A 15,559-nucleotide genomic window follows, 5' to 3' on the forward strand; every position below is an offset into this window, starting at 1 on the left:
AAATCATAAGTATCAAAATAATGAATTGCAAACATACGAATTTTTTACAATTTGTTGACAGTTACCGAATTCGACAACAAATTCTTTGCACCAAGTGTACAATAAAAAAAAAGCTGACAATATATGTAGATTTCAAATCGTTTAGAGGTTGATAAATTTAAAATCAGTTCAGGTTATCAATTTTTGAAAAAATCGTTTTATACACCAGGGATTAATGTCAATGTGTATAACGTTTGACAGTTGTTTGGCATGTTTATTTCATTATTCATAAGAACGAAATTACATTCATAGGAAGTCCTATTCAGCTGAAATATCACACACACCAGGCTTCTAAATTGTTTAAATTTTTAAACTTTTGTAATAAAACGAGTCAATTTGAAACGGATTTTACTGTTTGTAGTTTTACATAAAAAATACAGCTAAGCTGCACTCAACCCTTTTATTCCTGAAAGTCCACTCACCAAAAAAATACTTTCATTAAAAAAAGTTGATCACAGTTGGCAGCGTACTTTCGCATCACCGATTCATCAAATTTTAATATTTCCGAAAACTTTTCCATTCCGTTAAATTTCTTCTACTTGTGAATTATCTACATCATTAACCAGCTTCTGTTCTCGACATCTGCGCTCACGTGTACTTAATCTATAATGAACTATTTCAATGTCCACACGGTTTACTATTATGCAACCAACCATACAGCAGCGCTCAGCAATGACCTAACCTCCAAAACACAAATTGTATCCAATCATTTATTGAAAAAAAATCAATTCGTATAAAACATAACTGCGAATCTCTGTACAATGGTTGCTTACTTTAAGAAATCACGTTTCACTGAAATGAGTAATAAATAATAACTAACAAACACTCAACAACAAACTTATGCAGTGACTTTAAGTTTGAACGAAACGGCAAAATATGCTACAACTAAAGAAACCAAAGTCGCGAGAAGTTCGCTTTTAAGCCATGGTCCATTGTACGCTCCCGGGTGGTTGACCACAAGGTCGGCAACCGAAGGCACCGATGACAGATCTTCCCCAGCTCTCAGGGCCTTGCGAGCAGCGGCGTAACCATCCTCGTCAAAAATGCGCACTTGCTTGTCTCCACTTGAGGCAGTCTTTGTGTCTTCGGTCCAGCTAACCTACATTCATAGTTGTTGAAAGAAGGAACATATGGCATATCGCAAACTCACCTGATACCGATTGGTGTCCACGATAGAAACGGGAACGATATTTCCGTTCACTTCGGCGTAAAGGGCTGAGGGCTCGCCGTTGGCACATTTCAGGGTGAAATCAGAAATGTAGGCTATGTTTAGAACGATTGTAGCGTCTTGTGTTGTGAAAGAAGTTGAGGTTACTTGCGGGTTAGTGCAGCACTGACATACCACTGCAAAAAAGGCGAAATAAGCAAGGACCAGGAGTGATTTCGGCATCGTGTTGGTTGTCTACGGGTTTGTGGAGAAGAGTTCAGTCAAAATTTTCGTTTTTTTCACGTTTGGGGTTCGCCACGTACTGATCGACTTTCACGCTGTAAGTTAGAAACGTCAAAGTAATCCAGTGTTGGTGATGATTTGGAATTAAACGTGGCGGGTGAAGTGCCAACTGCTGTGATCGTTCAAAGTAACTAGAAATAGGCGGGGTTTTTAAACAGTAATAGAAGTCACTAGAAAGTAGCGGTATTTTGAACGGAGGACGCCTACGTCGTGTCGATGGATTTTTTCCGGGAAATGTTTCAGCATATTAGCGTGAACAATGATTATCTAACCGCAAAATATATTTATTACGTTGATATAAAGAATAGGAAATATTAATTAAGATGTAAGCCGCAGAGCGATTAATACACGATAGAGTGACTAATTAGTAGAAAGTCTAAAGTTTCCGTTTGCATAAATTTTAAAGGAAGCGGGTTGGGTGTAGGTGAAATACTTATTTTGTGGGTTTTTCAGTGAATGATTGATTTTCTAAAAATGTTGGTTTGATTTCAGAATCAGATCACATTAAAACGAGAATCTGATACACCGTCCTGAGTTTATTAATGAGACAGTGGTGTAGTCAAGTTTGCGGAATAAATAATTATTGTAATTGTCGAATTTCTATGAGTTTTTAAGTGCCGAAGATCCGTCAAGGATTCAGCTGTTTATGCGAGCGTGTGTCACGGTAAACCAGATAGGTGAGAAACTAAAATCGAATCCGTGATCAACTAAAATTCGTAGAGACATTATTTTAGTGCACCTGTGGTAAACAATAATTGAAGAGTTTTATAAAACGTGTTGTAGTGACGCCAATGACTTCTGGTAAATCCAGTGCTATTTACATACATCTTTATAACTAAAAAGAAAGAAAAAGACGCAGAATAGTTTCTGAACCAGCGGAATAACGATGTCAGTGTTTTGATGTTCTTCACAATGACAAGAAAACGGATACTTGACTGTTTCATATTGTTAATTATTTGTTGCCGTTCTGCGTTTGCGCAAGGTAAGTGAAAAAATTACTTCGCTTTTTGATTTACATCGCAAGTTCCTCGTTCGTTCTCAAGGATAGCTTGTTGATTTAAACTTGTTACAATTTCTCACAAAAACATAATTACATTTTTCATATAAGCAACAATCAATTAACCACACTATTATTCCACTAAATACCTAAATAACAATCAACATAACAATCTAAAAGCAAAAAATTATCATCCTCGTTATCCAAAAAACTACTCGCAGTCGAATCCCCAAAAACGGACTATTAATTTCCACGTTTCATTGCACGAATGCTCCTTCAAATTATCGTAGTAGATACATTAATCGTTTTTTTATTAACATCGGTATTACAGTGATGACATACCAAACCATTTAACAAAATACCTATTACGACGAACAAAACTTACCTATGTTAATAAACATATACCATTCTTGTTGACTCATTGGGGGTTGATCCTTGAAAAACACGCACATCCGGATATATTTCCAGCTTGCGCAACATTTAAATTTCTTTTAAAACGTGAACCATCAGAACGAATTATGATTTTTTTCAAAAAAATCTACTTTCAGTTGGAAGTAGCTGCCAGGTGAAAGTCACCGGAGTCGCAGGGGTGTGCCGGATCGCATCGGACTGCCCTGTGGTGCAAGAGCAGGCCCAAAACGGGATAAGTCCCACAATATGTGGCTTCTATCAGCTAACAGTGCCCATAGTGTGTTGTGAAACAAGTCCTTTCGCAGAACCCAACGACGGGTTATTACCCAGTCGGCCTGATTCATCGGATCATCGCAGGCCTGGACGTCCCAGTACGGGTCATAGAGAACCAAATCCCAACACATTCTTAAGTCAAGAAGAGCCAAATAATCCAGACGCTTTTGTTTATCCAGATCATCACCAGAATGAACCCGTTGTGTCTCAGCGCTTGAGTAAAAGCGAGCAGAGTGTGTATCCCGAATAAGTTTTTGTTTTCGGTAGATACCTATATACGTTTTGTTGTAGAATGCCAGGAGTATAGTAAGGCCATTAGCGGCATAGTCCAGGCTATTCCTTTGGTAACTCATACTGAAGTTGTAAGCGTAAATGTTCCCAAGTGTGACTACAACGGAGTTGCGTTAATAGTCGGGGGCAAGCCTGCCTCTGCTGGGGAATTCCCGTTTATGGTAAATGATTATTAGTTGTTTTTCTTCCTATTAAGTCTCGTTCCCAGGCGGCCATTGGCTTCGACAGCGATAATAAAGTCGAGTGGAGGTGTGGCGGTACGCTGATTAGCGAAGAATACGTTCTGACGGCCGCCCACTGCACTTTTACACACGACAGGTAAAAATTTCAATTTTTCGAACCTTCGTACAATCAAAACAATTTCAGGGAGTCGCCGACGGTAGTGCGTCTGGGGGAACTCGATTTGTCTCGAGAAGATGAAGGTACGGAGTACGCGGACTACAGCGTCAAAAATATCATCGTTCATCATAATTACACATACCCGAGGAAATACTACGACATTGCTCTCATCCAGTTAGCTCCAAGAGTCAAGTTCACCAAATTTATTCGGCCTGCGTGCCTTTACACTAAATCACAAGTGGAACTGCCTCAAGCGGTGGCCACGGGATGGGGCAAAACCGATTACGCGGCCGCGGAAATTAGTGACAAACTAATGAAGGTGTCGCTCAACATCTACAGCAACAGCAGGTGTTCGCAAACTTATCAAGTGAACAAGCATTTGCCGCAAGGTATTAAGTCTAACATGATATGTGCTGGGGAGCTCAAAGGAGGAATGGATACGTGTCAGGTACGTTTGGTTTTTGTGTCGAGACTTTTATTGAAAATCGTAATCACGCAGGGCGACTCAGGAGGACCTCTTCTTATCACCAAGAAAGGCAATCAATGCGAGTTCTACGTGATTGGTATCACATCCTTTGGAAAGTCGTGCGGACAAGCCAATACACCCGCTATCTACACTAGAGTGTCTTCATTCGTGTCTTGGATCGAAAGAATCGTTTGGTAGACGAAGCACGGAATTAATTACAAATTTTCTATTTTTTTTAATCATTTCACATACATACGTATTTGAAAAATTTACAATTTAAAGTACTGTATAAAAGAAGAATAAAGTTGTACTTCAACGTATATCAATTACTGTGAAGAATGAGAAGTGACTAGAGATCACGGCCATTCATCGACGTCTTCGTCGTGAACGGTGTGCCAAGTTAAGCCGTCGCCTACTGGTTCATGGGCTGAAGGGAGCAGAACATGTTGGAGAAAAGTTCTAAAATTGAATATGCATTAAAGTAACTAACAGTGTCCACTTTCTAAATATATAGTACTTATTCAAAATAATTACCTTCCTTGAACGAGACCTAGGAAAATTCGCCAATTCTTTTTAGTACCAAAGTTATACGGGTTTATGTAAATTCTGCCGATTTCCGCCAATCTTTGAGTTTCTGCTTTGTTTATGTTGCCTTCTATGCTCGTTTCTCCTTTACCTATCAAACGACTGTGCCAAATTGCTAACACACCAAGAGCAACAAACACTCCTGAAAACAAACGAGTTTTCTTGGTAAAAATACTGGCCAATTGCTTATCAAAGGTGGATTTAAATGTGTAGTACTTGTGTCATTAGCAGAGACCGGACTCATGAGAGTAACCTTCAAGGCGCGCAAAGTCATCCCTGTTAAGTTGCACTTTAAGTAAGTACGCTTGTATACGTGTGCATTTTAAGGAAAAACTAAGCCTTTTTGACATTGTCTGTTAGACACTTGAAGGTCAATGCTCCGACGCGAGGTTCAGATGCCTCACTGCACTGACGGTTTGCCACCGTACCCGCAAGAATCCGTTCTCTGGACATTACTGACTACAGAATAGTTGAACAAGTCATATAATACACATATAGTACAAACCACTATTGATTAGAGCCATGTAAATAATAGCTCTTCTCCTCCAAGGATTATTTGGTTCGTAATTCTCGCTAAATTCGTCAACCACTACAGGAGTATCAATGTAAAGTACATCAGTCTATCAAGGATAAAATAAATACATTTAAAAATATCATACATTTTTACATTACCACTGGAATAAGAGCACCAGTCTTATTAAATTTCACTGGATGGCCTTCCAATTCAGGTTCATCTGGATCATCCCCTGTTAACATTATAGCTGAATAAGCAATATCAACACCACAAATTATCACAAAAAGGACTCCCAAAACCATATATACCATATACATAAAAAAATATCGATGGTTCTTATACCCAACGCAGTTGTTCAACCACGCTATTATTGTTAAGGAACAATAGTCTAATTTAAAATACTGTTTATTTGTAATAACTATAAAAGTACAATGGTGAAAGGATACGACAATGGTGATCCATTTTTAGAATACATCTGTTACAAACTGAGCAATGGTGTGTCCTTGGAGGTTTTGGTGCAATACATTTCTTACATATACTAACAGCTTCAGTAATGAGTTCTCCCTACAAAACATCTATAATAACGAGAAGTGAAGAAGTGATACAAACCTGAGGAGGGTAACCAGGTGGTGTGATAACAGCCATGTAATAGTGGAACGATATATTAAGGAGCAACCAGTGTCCTATAATGACTAGAATAACACATAGGTAAGGATTACGCTGCCACCAATATGGAAGACCTATCCAATATGCAATAAACACTACTGAACTGGTCAGCCCTATTACAGCAACAACAAATAACTAAAAGACAATAAAATGTTGTCATCTTATATCAATAACTTACTGGTCCTATTGCATAAGTGAAATTGTCGACAAACCAAAACATGGGTTCCATACATACATCTGCTGCATAGCTTTGATCCATAAAATGGTTGTAAGTTAAGGAACGGAATGTTATGCGACATTTTTGGAAAAATGACTTAAATAAATAACTAAAACTTAAGTAGTAAAACGTGTTATTTATTCTAAACAAACTTACTAAAGTGATTTGGGTAATCTTTGGATTTGCCAATGAATTGTGGTCATATTTACAAGTTATGTCTATGTCATAAAATAGTTTTATCCATATTTATCTTGCATTCAATCAGTTGTTCGTGCTGTATCATCAAAAATTAAAAACAACCATACAAGTATATGTACACTACATGAAGAGTCAATATTGAATGGAATTACATTTTATATGTATTTGTTCGCACAATTAGGAAACGTTATTCGTGTTTTTTATCATGTAACTCATTTAAAACTAAATAACTTTAATATTTAACACTAAACACAGTTAGAAATTTCATCGAAAAGGGTTATGTCACAGGCTCTGGGGTTATGTCAAATAACTAATGTTGACTTCGTGCAACCACCCGAGTCTCGATATAAACTAGAATTTATTTAGAATTCTGTGATTTAGATGTGGATTCAAAATTTTCACATGGTTTATTTTTGCATTTTTAACTAATACATTGTAGTTACTGTACGAAAATGGTTTGAAACTAATATAATAGTTACATTGGAGAGTAGGCAACACACAATACTCCGTTTCACTTTTAAACACGTTTATAATATTCGCAAGTATTGATTCATTTAAGAACAACAATTTTTCATGTTTCCCATAAAAAATGACATTAAATAACAACAAATAATCAGGTATACGTTATGTAAATTGTTTATTGCGGTAACTCGATTATTGTTTTGTTACTATAATTTGATGCCTGGCGCGAACGATCGGAATTAGTAATTTACACAACTAGTTCGGGAATAGTAATTTACGCAACTAGTTCGGGATAGCCTGCTTCCCGCATGAACGCTTGTTTGAGGCACGACCGAAGGGAGTGCCGCATTTGCGTGAATGCGGGAAGCAGGCTCACGAACGTGTTGTGTACAATATTTTTTGCGACGAATAAACCTTTAAACTGAAGAGATTAACTGTGAGTTATTTATAAACAACGCCATTGACAGCGCCGTCAACACGTCACAATGTTGACACTACCCGAGTATTTTAAGGTTACCATGGTAACGGGAAGTTAAATGCACGTGTGCGGGAAGTTCGACCTCCCGCACTCTGGTGAATGCGCGAAAGCTATCAAAAAAGGTCATGAGTGCAAAAAAAAGCTTCCCGCATGAACACTTGTAATGAACGGAAAGTAAAAAGCACGCGTGCGAAAAATTCGACCTCTCGCATCCTGGTGAGTGCGTAAAATATTTAAATCTCTAGAACTGGACTGTTATATTATAAAAACAATACAGTGTAATAGAATGTAGAATTCTGTTAATGCAAGTGATGATGCGGTCATTACATTAGTTAGAAAAGATGCGCCGTTCTGGTACATCTACTCAATGACGAATCTGATATTTGGAAACGTTGAAGTTTTAAATGTTACCTGTTGTTACAGCAGCGGAAAATTATGACACCTGACCATAAAAGTACAATCTTTTTCTATATATATATTTACGAATAAACACCTGCACAGGAACGGGTAAAGTTGAGTCAAGCGATGCATCATTTGAAAGTAGGTCCAACTAGAAAATACCGACGCATTCATTTTGCTCCCGTACAGATGTTTATTCATAACGTTGATTAAATGCATATGTATTTAATCAGTGCTCATGAATAGAATGTTAATAAACATTATTTGACAGAAGTTCACACTTTTATTATAGTCCTTATTGCTGCCTTTAAAGCTAAGTATGCCACTCTAGATTTCCGCTACTATACCTTTTTAATGAAAACTGTATTATTGTTATGTCTTAAAGATTTTAAGGTATGCATATTCTGCATCCAAATTACACAGACGAGTTTTAGGAAAGCAAAATCGTCGGGAAAATACACAGTTGAGCTTACACATACAGCCAGCTACTACTTCGTCACTAAAATTTACCAGCACTCACTGATTTTTACCACTACGTCTTGGTATTTTTGTCAACCACCTTTCGGATTTAAAGTGGTGCCGTGTAAATCCGGTTACCAGCAGCCAATTGGAAAATAGTATTGTCATGATTTTTAGCTAGATGTCCGCGCACCCGACAGGGCTAAACGAATAGGAATTTTCGAAGTTTTACTACAGTTTGATGCATTTTATTGCAACCTAACAGACACTAAATTATAATAATGTATATATTATAATAAATTAAAATAAATGAATAAACAAGTTAACTGCAACTATTAATCATTATTTTTATCAATTTCAAATGTTACAGTGAATAAAAGCACTATTCGTTTGCTTTTTATTGTTTTGTAATATGGACATAATTAAAAAAAATTAATACGTTATGAGGAATATTGCTGCGTAATTTTGCGTCTTTTTAGAGATCGTCCAAAAATTCTTATCATTGATAAAACTAACTGAACTGACTTGTACTATTATTATGTTGTTTTCACTCCAACAATTCATTAACAACTTATGAATTATTAATTTGACACCTCAGTTTCTTAGCAGTTTTTTAGTGTATTTGGCATAATATATTTTCTTTATTTTAAAGTTAAACTTATTCAGTAGCGGGGTTAACTATTTTAAAAGTTTCTAAAACACAATTTAACCGAGCATTAAATGTTTTTACTTTTAAAACGAAAAACTTGTATCGGTGATCAAGATACGAAGCGAACAAAAAAATGACCATAAAAGCATGACGTTAGGAAAGCAAAAGTCCAAAGTAGAAGCGACAACATTGCGGATAGAAAGAGAAAGAATTTACTGAAATGGAAATACAAAAGTCAGAAGACACCCAAATTTTGAAAAACATTCACAATGTTGCAGATGTTTTAATTTTGTCTTAATAAAAGTACAAATGGTTGCCTAAACAATTTAATAAAGAGTAGTTCACCTTTTGATGAGAAGATTATGAAGGTCAGGGCTTTCCTATGACGTCTACCTCTGGCCATCGCGAAACACACAGTTCACCTCTTTGCCTCTTTGTGCCTATAGCTTTGTATTTGATCTGTCACAATCAAAATCGCCAGTTTAATACATAAATACAACAGGAATGTTGTCGTCCGGTTTGCAATTATCTGCGTGTTGAAAAAAAATTAGTTTCTATTTTAACTTCAGTAGGAATACCCACTATCTCAAATCCAAACAAATATCAACAATCTTAAGACAGGGTCAGCTCATCTCACAACGTTCCTGCAACAACTGTGATTTACTTCAGAAATGTTTCTATATTTCTTCATCGGTAAGTTTTACTTTTGCTTTAGTAAGTCGTGACTGTTGAATTTTAATTTGTAACTATTACGCGACAAAGAAAACGCAGAAATATGCAAATGCAGCTTTACGAGTAATTTTAAAAACGTTGTGCAACAGCGCTTATTTTAATTTGCATGTTATTCGCGTGATGATCTTTGATCTTCAGGAAGACAAAAGTTCTTTTTTTGACGTAGGTGTTTTGTAGGAGTACTATGTGTATCTTCACTTTCTGCTGATTCTTTATCCAGCGAAGAAGCAGATGCTTATTTTCCTGCCGTTGAATGGTCAGATACTTTCGACTGGAAACTTCTTAAGGTATTTTATGTTTTTTGAAAAAACCCGGCAAAAGTAAAAGTGAGTGTCCTTGAATGAACGATAAGTTATCACGAGAGTAACAAATATTGGGTATGGCAAAACGAAAAGAGTAAACTTAACGATGACAAATTGTTTTATTGTTGGGTGTTTCCAGAAGAGACTGCGAAATACAAGGCAACCACATTTTAAAATCAGTTGTTTTAAAATCTACAATAAAAATGACAAAACTTTTTATTATTAGTGTCAACCAGAAAATTGAAATTAATTCAAATAATTATTATAATTACAATGTTATTGATCCCAAATTAGGAACATACTTTTTGCTACATGTAATGTTTTTATTTAGTCTGAACGCGGAGAAATATAAATAGTATATTTAGTTCACAAACCAACGATTTCTAGAAGAAAAATTATAATATAGTCTACTAGACAAATTTTTATTTAAAATACAAACATTTCACGGAAAACTGTTCATAATATATGACGCAAGTTTGTTTTTGCGTGGTTTAATTTTTCCATAACATGTTGTATTACACAGATCACACTTCAATTAATGTTTGTATTATTATTATTATTATTATTAACTTACTATAATTCTGGTGTCAAGGGTGGCTTTGGAATGTCTTTTGTTAATTATTTTTCCGCCTTATTACTACAGTGAGTCACATTTTTTGACATTTTAAAGCCGCCCTTGATACGAGAATCAATTATGAACACGTTTTTGTTTAATATTCCAAACAAACTCCATAAACTCAGGGTTCACAGTTCCCAAAATGTGGCAGATGTGATTAAAGATGACACTTTATTACTTTATTAGAGTTTTAAAACGGGTCGCAATGAGATAAACTTTCTTAGTTTATCATTCTAGTTCGTTTAAATATTTTGAAAACATTCTAAAAAGATCATTTCATTTTCTAAGTAGGTTATAATTTAATTCAATTTGTATAGCTATTAATTTCATTTAATAACGAGATTATTCTGTGTCATATGATAAATTTATTTTAAGAGTTCGTATAACAAAGAACTGTTACACTTGTCGTAGGTGAATATGTCATTTTACCACTACAATAGATATATTTTATGTGGATGTAACCTCCACAGTAGTATAAAATAAAATGATAACACTGTTTACTACTAAACAAAACCTTATGGCAAGAGTTTATAGAGAGTCATCTAATTGTTGATAATTTTGTTGATAATTTCATAGAAAGCGGAGTAAAAAGTAATTTCATACTTCGATGAAATTACATAAACAACTTCGGACAATCAAATTAAAACCCGTTATTTAAATATAGAAGTGACCAAACGGATTTCCCTTTATTAGCGCAATTCATAAACAGTCTATAACAGTATTTTCCCCACATTTGTGCTGTGTTAGGGGAGACACGGTAACTGTGGTTCGTATGATTTTAGGTCAGTGACACTTATTTGCAAAACTAGATCAAAAAAAAAACTAGAAAAAAATGACTGCTATACCCAATTATAACGTTTAAAGTAATTACCTCTTAGGTGATATTTTGTTTTATTCTGTCTAATATTGATTAAGTATGAAACAGGTTTTTACATTTAACATCATCACTAAGTCAAAAATAACGACTTATAAATGATTTCAGGCATATTCCACACCCAACAACCGAAATGTCTTGATATCGCCTATAGGTCTAAAACTCGTCTTAGCTCTTTTGTACGAAGGCTCTGGGGGTCTTACTGAGAAAGAGTTTCAAAATGTTTTACAATTCCCTATTGACAAAAAAAACATACGAGACAATTTCGAAAGGGTGCTGAGCGCACTACAGGTACTAACATTAATTGTTAATTCAAGATTAAATAGGTGCAATATTTCAGCCAAGCGAACGCAGCCAATATATTTTAAACTTAGGTACGCGAATATTCTTAGATTCTCGAGTAGAACCGAAGCAGAACTTCGCTGCGAAAGCTTTACATAGCTACCGAACTGACATAGAACACACTAATTACTCTCAACCACTTGAAGCTAGTCGAACTATCAATTCTTGGATTGAAAAATTGACGAATGGAAAAGTTTCGCATATGATATCGCCAGGTACTTCTTAGAAATCCCATAATCCGGTGTAATTTTTTTTCTTTTAGGTGATCTCCAAGATGCAATTATGATCCTGGCCAACGCCATTTATTTCAAGGGTACTTGGCGACATCAGTTTCCAAAAGAGAATACCACTCCTGGTGGTTTCTACGTTTCACCCACTGAAATAGTAGAAGCTTCATACATGAAAACGACTGACACCTTTTACTATTTTGAATCTAATGAACTTGATGCCAAACTTCTAAGATTGCCATACAAGGTACTACTTTCAGTTGCACAAATGTCATTGTAGTTCGATTGTTTGTAGGGACAAAACTACGCGTTCTTTATTGTATTACCCAACTCAAAAGCAGGTCTTCCAGATTTGATCAAAAAAATAAATTTACATGTTCTAAAGAAACAGCTGTATTTAATGGACAAAGTGCCGGTGAGGGTATGTTTGCCAAAATTCAAATTCAACTTCCAAGCCAGATTTATGAAAACGTTGCAAGATGTGAGTTTTCTTATTTGAAATTATATAGTAATGAGTTTCATTTTTTAGTTCGGTTTGAAACAAATGTTCCAAAATACTGCTAGTTTTCCAGGCATAGCACGCGGTCTTCCTCATATGCTTCGAATGCTTGTGGTTTCTGATATCGTTCAGAAAACGGGAATTGAACTCGATGAAGAAGGCAGTGTGGTGTATGCTGCAACAGGTGAGTGTTATCAAAAATTTTTGAAAATATTTACGTTTTTTTGGTAGAAGTACAAGTAGGAAACAAATTTGGGGAAGTCGACTATGTTTTTAATGCTACGCACCCCTTTATGTTCTTTTTGGAGGAACAAACCACCGGCACCATCTTGTTTGTGGGTAAAGTGGAAAATCCTTTAGACTCCAATGCTATGCCTTTACCGTCACGTTTTGGTACCAATCAAGGTAAGAGAAAAAGGGTCCGGGGAAGGTCATCTTTTCGCAACCGCCACCATAATAGAACAGCAACAAATAACTTAAACTAACCCCTTTTTTGCTTATACAGTAAACTCCGTAACATACAGGTAAACACTGTAATGTACATATTCTGTAGACTTCCTAGTAACAGAATAAAAAGTAGTGCCTAATATAATTGCTTCTTATCCTTGTCCTATATTTAGACTGGTGAAGGATTACAACAACTAGAACATAATTCGGGGTTCTTGTATAATGAAGTATAATCGATTAATGGAATTACTCTTGCATCACGATCAAGAGAAACTAACCGCAGTATGCAAATGCGGGGATCGGATCTTTTGCGTTGGTGAGAAGGGCAGAAGTGGAGATGATTGTTTTTGTAACAAATTAGGAGTTTTTGATGGGTAGAATGATTATCATGGGGAATACAGAATGACGTTCACAACTTGTTCGTGGACTAACACGGGGATTTCCAAGGTCGCATTATGATTGCGGCTTCATACGGATTGTGGCTACCAGTTTGACTGTTGATTACAAACAAGTTATTCTTCTTACAAATGCACTCCATAGTAAAATTTCGTTCATTAATCACAACGTTTAACTAGTGAAAAAACAAACACCGTTGACATGGGTTCCATTACGAGTTACATCACGTTTGCTCTCTTGTTGATTTTTCTAGCAGGTATTTAATTTTCTTTTTTTCGCTCAGTAAACGCTAATAACTTTAAAATACTTCCGCTCTTTTGTTAGGAATTTATAGATTTTTTCGGAATCCTTGAAACTAATTTATTTAGATGTAATCATTAATTGCTGTAAAATATTTAATTAGCACAGCTGTCAACAATGATTTTGCTTATTGTTTTGATGGGATGGTTATTTTTCAATTTATCTAACTGCTTCTGTCGTAGTTTTTTTGCCAAATTGTTAGTAGCTTCTTTTTATTTTAGCCGTTCAACCGTACCCGTTATCCACTGCTCCAAATCTACAACCCGAAAATCCTGAAAGAGATGCAATAATGAGACGGTTCAATTATTTCGACTTGGAACTAATAAAAGTACTACTTTTTTCTTGGTAACCTTATAACGTTAATTATGTTAATTGCAGGAATTTAGTGAATTTCCTGGAAACGTATTCATATCTCCTGCTAGTATCAAAACCACGTTAGCCTTAATTTTAGAAGGGGCCAAAGGCAAAAGCGCTGCAGAAATTGGAAATGCGTTAAGGATAAACAACATCGATCAAAGAGAGATACGTGAAATTTTAGAAAGACTGCTTTTCGACTTAAGTGTAACTTTTATAATATTATATCAGTTCAAAAGTAATCATTTCTTTCAGGACAACACTACTAGTACTGTTTTGGAGTCTGCTAACTCCATTTTCATTTCGGATAAGTACGAAGTACTCTCCGAGTATGAGAAAAAGGTGAAAAGATACTATAAGGCAGATCTCACGAAGGTAGATTTTACAAATACGAACCTAGCAGCTAAAACTATCAATTCTTGGGCTTCGAGGGCAACTCATGGGTTGATAAATAATATATTAGGAAGCAGTAAGTAAAAAATAGAAAAATAACGATACCTACAAGAAGCATTTTAGGTCTTTACCCTGAAACTGCGATGGTGTTAGCCAACGCTTTGTACTTCAAGGGAAAATGGCGTACCGAATTCGATCCAAACAGTACCAAAGACCAATGTTTCAATTCTCCAACACGACAATGCGTAAATGTCTCCATGATGCAACTTAGCCACTCTTTCAATTACAATTTTAACATCGATCTTAACGCACATGCCATAGAACTTCCTTACGAGGTAACAATTCTACTTAGATGTAGCTGAAATTAGCTCAAACTTTTTATTGTAGGACGACAAATACGCTATGCTAATCTTGCTGCCAACTAATGGAAACAATGTAAGAACTTTGGGAAAAGACATGCAACATGCTCAGCTCCATATGGTGATCGATGCACTTAAACCGACTGAATTAATCCTAGAAATTCCTAAATTCGAAATCGACTATCAAATCGATTTAGTTGAATTCTTAAAACCTGTAAGTACACAACTGTCTACATTTTTGGTTCTATTTTTTTAATTTTAGCTCAAAATCCAAGAAGTTTTCTCATCTCAAGCGAATTTGAGTGGAATAACTGGTACAAACAATCTCAAGATCAATAACGTCATCCATAAAACGAAAATAGAAGTAAATGAGCTGGGTACCAAAGCTGCTGCGGTTACTACTGCTGTTGTTGTACCTTTAATTGGTTCAACAGCACAGAAGATAACAGCAGATCAACCATTCCTCTTCTTTATTTACCATAAAGAATCGAGAAATATTATCTTCCAAGGGCTCTATTCAGAACCACCTCAAGTTTCACCACCTGTAAATAATGTGCAGCGTGTTGCCCAAAATTATGAAGGGCCAAGAACATACCCAAATTACGGGTCGCAAAGGGCTAATGTTCGCTACCAATAAACAAAAGACTTAAGCAAGTACCTATCACTTTGGCGAGATTTGAAGATTTTAATGTTTGCGAACTATGAAATAAATTTTTATGTTTTTATTTTTAATACATAATTCCTGTGTAGAATATATTATTTATACACCTATTCTTATTAATCTAACAGAATCAGAAATTGTTAAGAAATATCAAAAGACCTTGT

At 35.6% G+C, this 15,559-nt stretch overlaps 4 protein-coding genes across 10 annotated transcripts; 2 read left to right on the plus strand and 2 right to left on the minus strand.

The window, feature by feature from the left end:
• Window positions 1–370: 370 nt before the first annotated feature.
• Window positions 371–1,566, minus strand: LOC135141608 (translocon-associated protein subunit delta). The gene is made up of 2 exons (XM_064072862.1): window positions 1,190–1,566; window positions 371–1,138 (listed from the first exon to the last, which is right to left on the minus strand). The coding sequence occupies exons 1-2, from the start codon at window positions 1,427–1,429 to the stop codon at window positions 878–880; spliced, it is 501 nt and encodes a 166-aa protein (XP_063928932.1). The 5' UTR covers window positions 1,430–1,566; the 3' UTR covers window positions 371–877.
• Window positions 1,567–1,834: 268 nt separating this feature from the next.
• LOC135141604 (venom protease-like) lies at window positions 1,835–4,586 on the plus strand. 4 transcript variants are annotated; one of them, XM_064072855.1, is made up of 7 exons: window positions 1,835–1,909; window positions 1,982–2,471; window positions 3,035–3,403; window positions 3,462–3,622; window positions 3,670–3,779; window positions 3,828–4,248; window positions 4,300–4,586. In XM_064072855.1, the coding sequence occupies exons 2-7, from the start codon at window positions 2,390–2,392 to the stop codon at window positions 4,462–4,464; spliced, it is 1,308 nt and encodes a 435-aa protein (XP_063928925.1). In that variant the 5' UTR covers window positions 1,835–1,909; window positions 1,982–2,389; the 3' UTR covers window positions 4,465–4,586. The 4 variants fall into 4 exon arrangements, with proteins under 4 accessions (XP_063928925.1, XP_063928924.1, XP_063928923.1 ...); XM_064072854.1 differs by having other exon boundaries at window positions 1,869–2,166; window positions 2,210–2,471; XM_064072853.1 differs by having other exon boundaries at window positions 1,869–2,166; window positions 2,224–2,471.
• LOC135141605 (palmitoyltransferase ZDHHC16) lies at window positions 4,478–9,340 on the minus strand. 4 transcript variants are annotated; one of them, XM_064072858.1, is made up of 9 exons: window positions 9,239–9,340; window positions 6,405–6,522; window positions 6,210–6,357; window positions 5,975–6,166; window positions 5,812–5,929; window positions 5,524–5,729; window positions 5,357–5,471; window positions 4,801–4,993; window positions 4,478–4,725 (listed from the first exon to the last, which is right to left on the minus strand). In XM_064072858.1, the coding sequence occupies exons 2-9, from the start codon at window positions 6,449–6,451 to the stop codon at window positions 4,623–4,625; spliced, it is 1,122 nt and encodes a 373-aa protein (XP_063928928.1). In that variant the 5' UTR covers window positions 6,452–6,522; window positions 9,239–9,340; the 3' UTR covers window positions 4,478–4,622. The 4 variants fall into 4 exon arrangements, with proteins under 4 accessions (XP_063928928.1, XP_063928929.1, XP_063928927.1 ...); XM_064072859.1 differs by lacking the exon at window positions 9,239–9,340 and having other exon boundaries at window positions 5,975–6,057; window positions 6,405–7,033; XM_064072857.1 differs by lacking the exon at window positions 9,239–9,340 and having other exon boundaries at window positions 6,405–7,033.
• Window positions 9,341–9,406: 66 nt separating this feature from the next.
• On the plus strand, window positions 9,407–15,486 carry LOC135141603 (uncharacterized). The gene is made up of 14 exons (XM_064072851.1): window positions 9,407–9,586; window positions 9,803–9,912; window positions 11,526–11,708; window positions 11,758–11,974; window positions 12,022–12,233; window positions 12,282–12,467; window positions 12,516–12,669; window positions 12,717–12,890; window positions 13,850–13,956; window positions 14,007–14,189; window positions 14,238–14,451; window positions 14,499–14,710; window positions 14,763–14,948; window positions 14,997–15,486. The coding sequence occupies exons 1-14, from the start codon at window positions 9,565–9,567 to the stop codon at window positions 15,369–15,371; spliced, it is 2,535 nt and encodes an 844-aa protein (XP_063928921.1). The 5' UTR covers window positions 9,407–9,564; the 3' UTR covers window positions 15,372–15,486.
• The last annotated feature ends 73 nt before the right edge of the window (window positions 15,487–15,559 follow it).

This window comes from Zophobas morio, unplaced genomic scaffold, assembly GCF_036711695.1.
Source record: "Zophobas morio isolate AGI-343-1 ecotype UQ-CSIRO unplaced genomic scaffold, CSIRO_AGI_Zmor_V1 ptg000044l, whole genome shotgun sequence".
Classification (NCBI taxonomy): domain Eukaryota; kingdom Metazoa; phylum Arthropoda; class Insecta; order Coleoptera; family Tenebrionidae; genus Zophobas; species Zophobas morio.

What these genes read in the sequence shown, in the direction of transcription:
- LOC135141608 (XM_064072862.1), bottom strand. Translation starts at nt 1,429, where the DNA reads ATGCCGAAATCACTCCTGGTCCTTGCTTATTTCGCCTTTTTTGCAGTG. An exon ending in TGGACACCAATCGGTATCAG is followed by an intron (nt 1,139 to 1,189) that starts GTGAGTTTGCGA and finishes CTATGAATGTAG; the next exon opens with GTTAGCTGGACCGAAGACAC.
- LOC135141605 (XM_064072858.1), bottom strand. Translation starts at nt 6,451, where the DNA reads ATGACCACAATTCATTGGCAAATCCAAAGATTACCCAAATCACTTTA. An exon ending in AGATTACCCAAATCACTTTA is followed by an intron (nt 6,358 to 6,404) that starts GTAAGTTTGTTT and finishes CTTAAGTTTTAG; the next exon opens with TTATTTATTTAAGTCATTTT. An exon ending in AAAAATGGATCACCATTGTC is followed by an intron (nt 5,730 to 5,811) that starts GTATCCTTTCAC and finishes TAACAATAATAG; the next exon opens with CGTGGTTGAACAACTGCGTT.
- LOC135141604 (XM_064072855.1), top strand. Translation starts at nt 2,390, where the DNA reads ATGTTCTTCACAATGACAAGAAAACGGATACTTGACTGTTTCATATTG. An exon ending in TGCACTTTTACACACGACAG is followed by an intron (nt 3,780 to 3,827) that starts GTAAAAATTTCA and finishes AAACAATTTCAG; the next exon opens with GGAGTCGCCGACGGTAGTGC. An exon ending in GAGGAATGGATACGTGTCAG is followed by an intron (nt 4,249 to 4,299) that starts GTACGTTTGGTT and finishes GTAATCACGCAG; the next exon opens with GGCGACTCAGGAGGACCTCT.
- LOC135141603 (XM_064072851.1), top strand. Translation starts at nt 9,565, where the DNA reads ATGTTTCTATATTTCTTCATCG. An exon ending in GTTTCTATATTTCTTCATCG is followed by an intron (nt 9,587 to 9,802) that starts GTAAGTTTTACT and finishes GGTGTTTTGTAG; the next exon opens with GAGTACTATGTGTATCTTCA. An exon ending in GGGTGCTGAGCGCACTACAG is followed by an intron (nt 11,709 to 11,757) that starts GTACTAACATTA and finishes GCAATATTTCAG; the next exon opens with CCAAGCGAACGCAGCCAATA.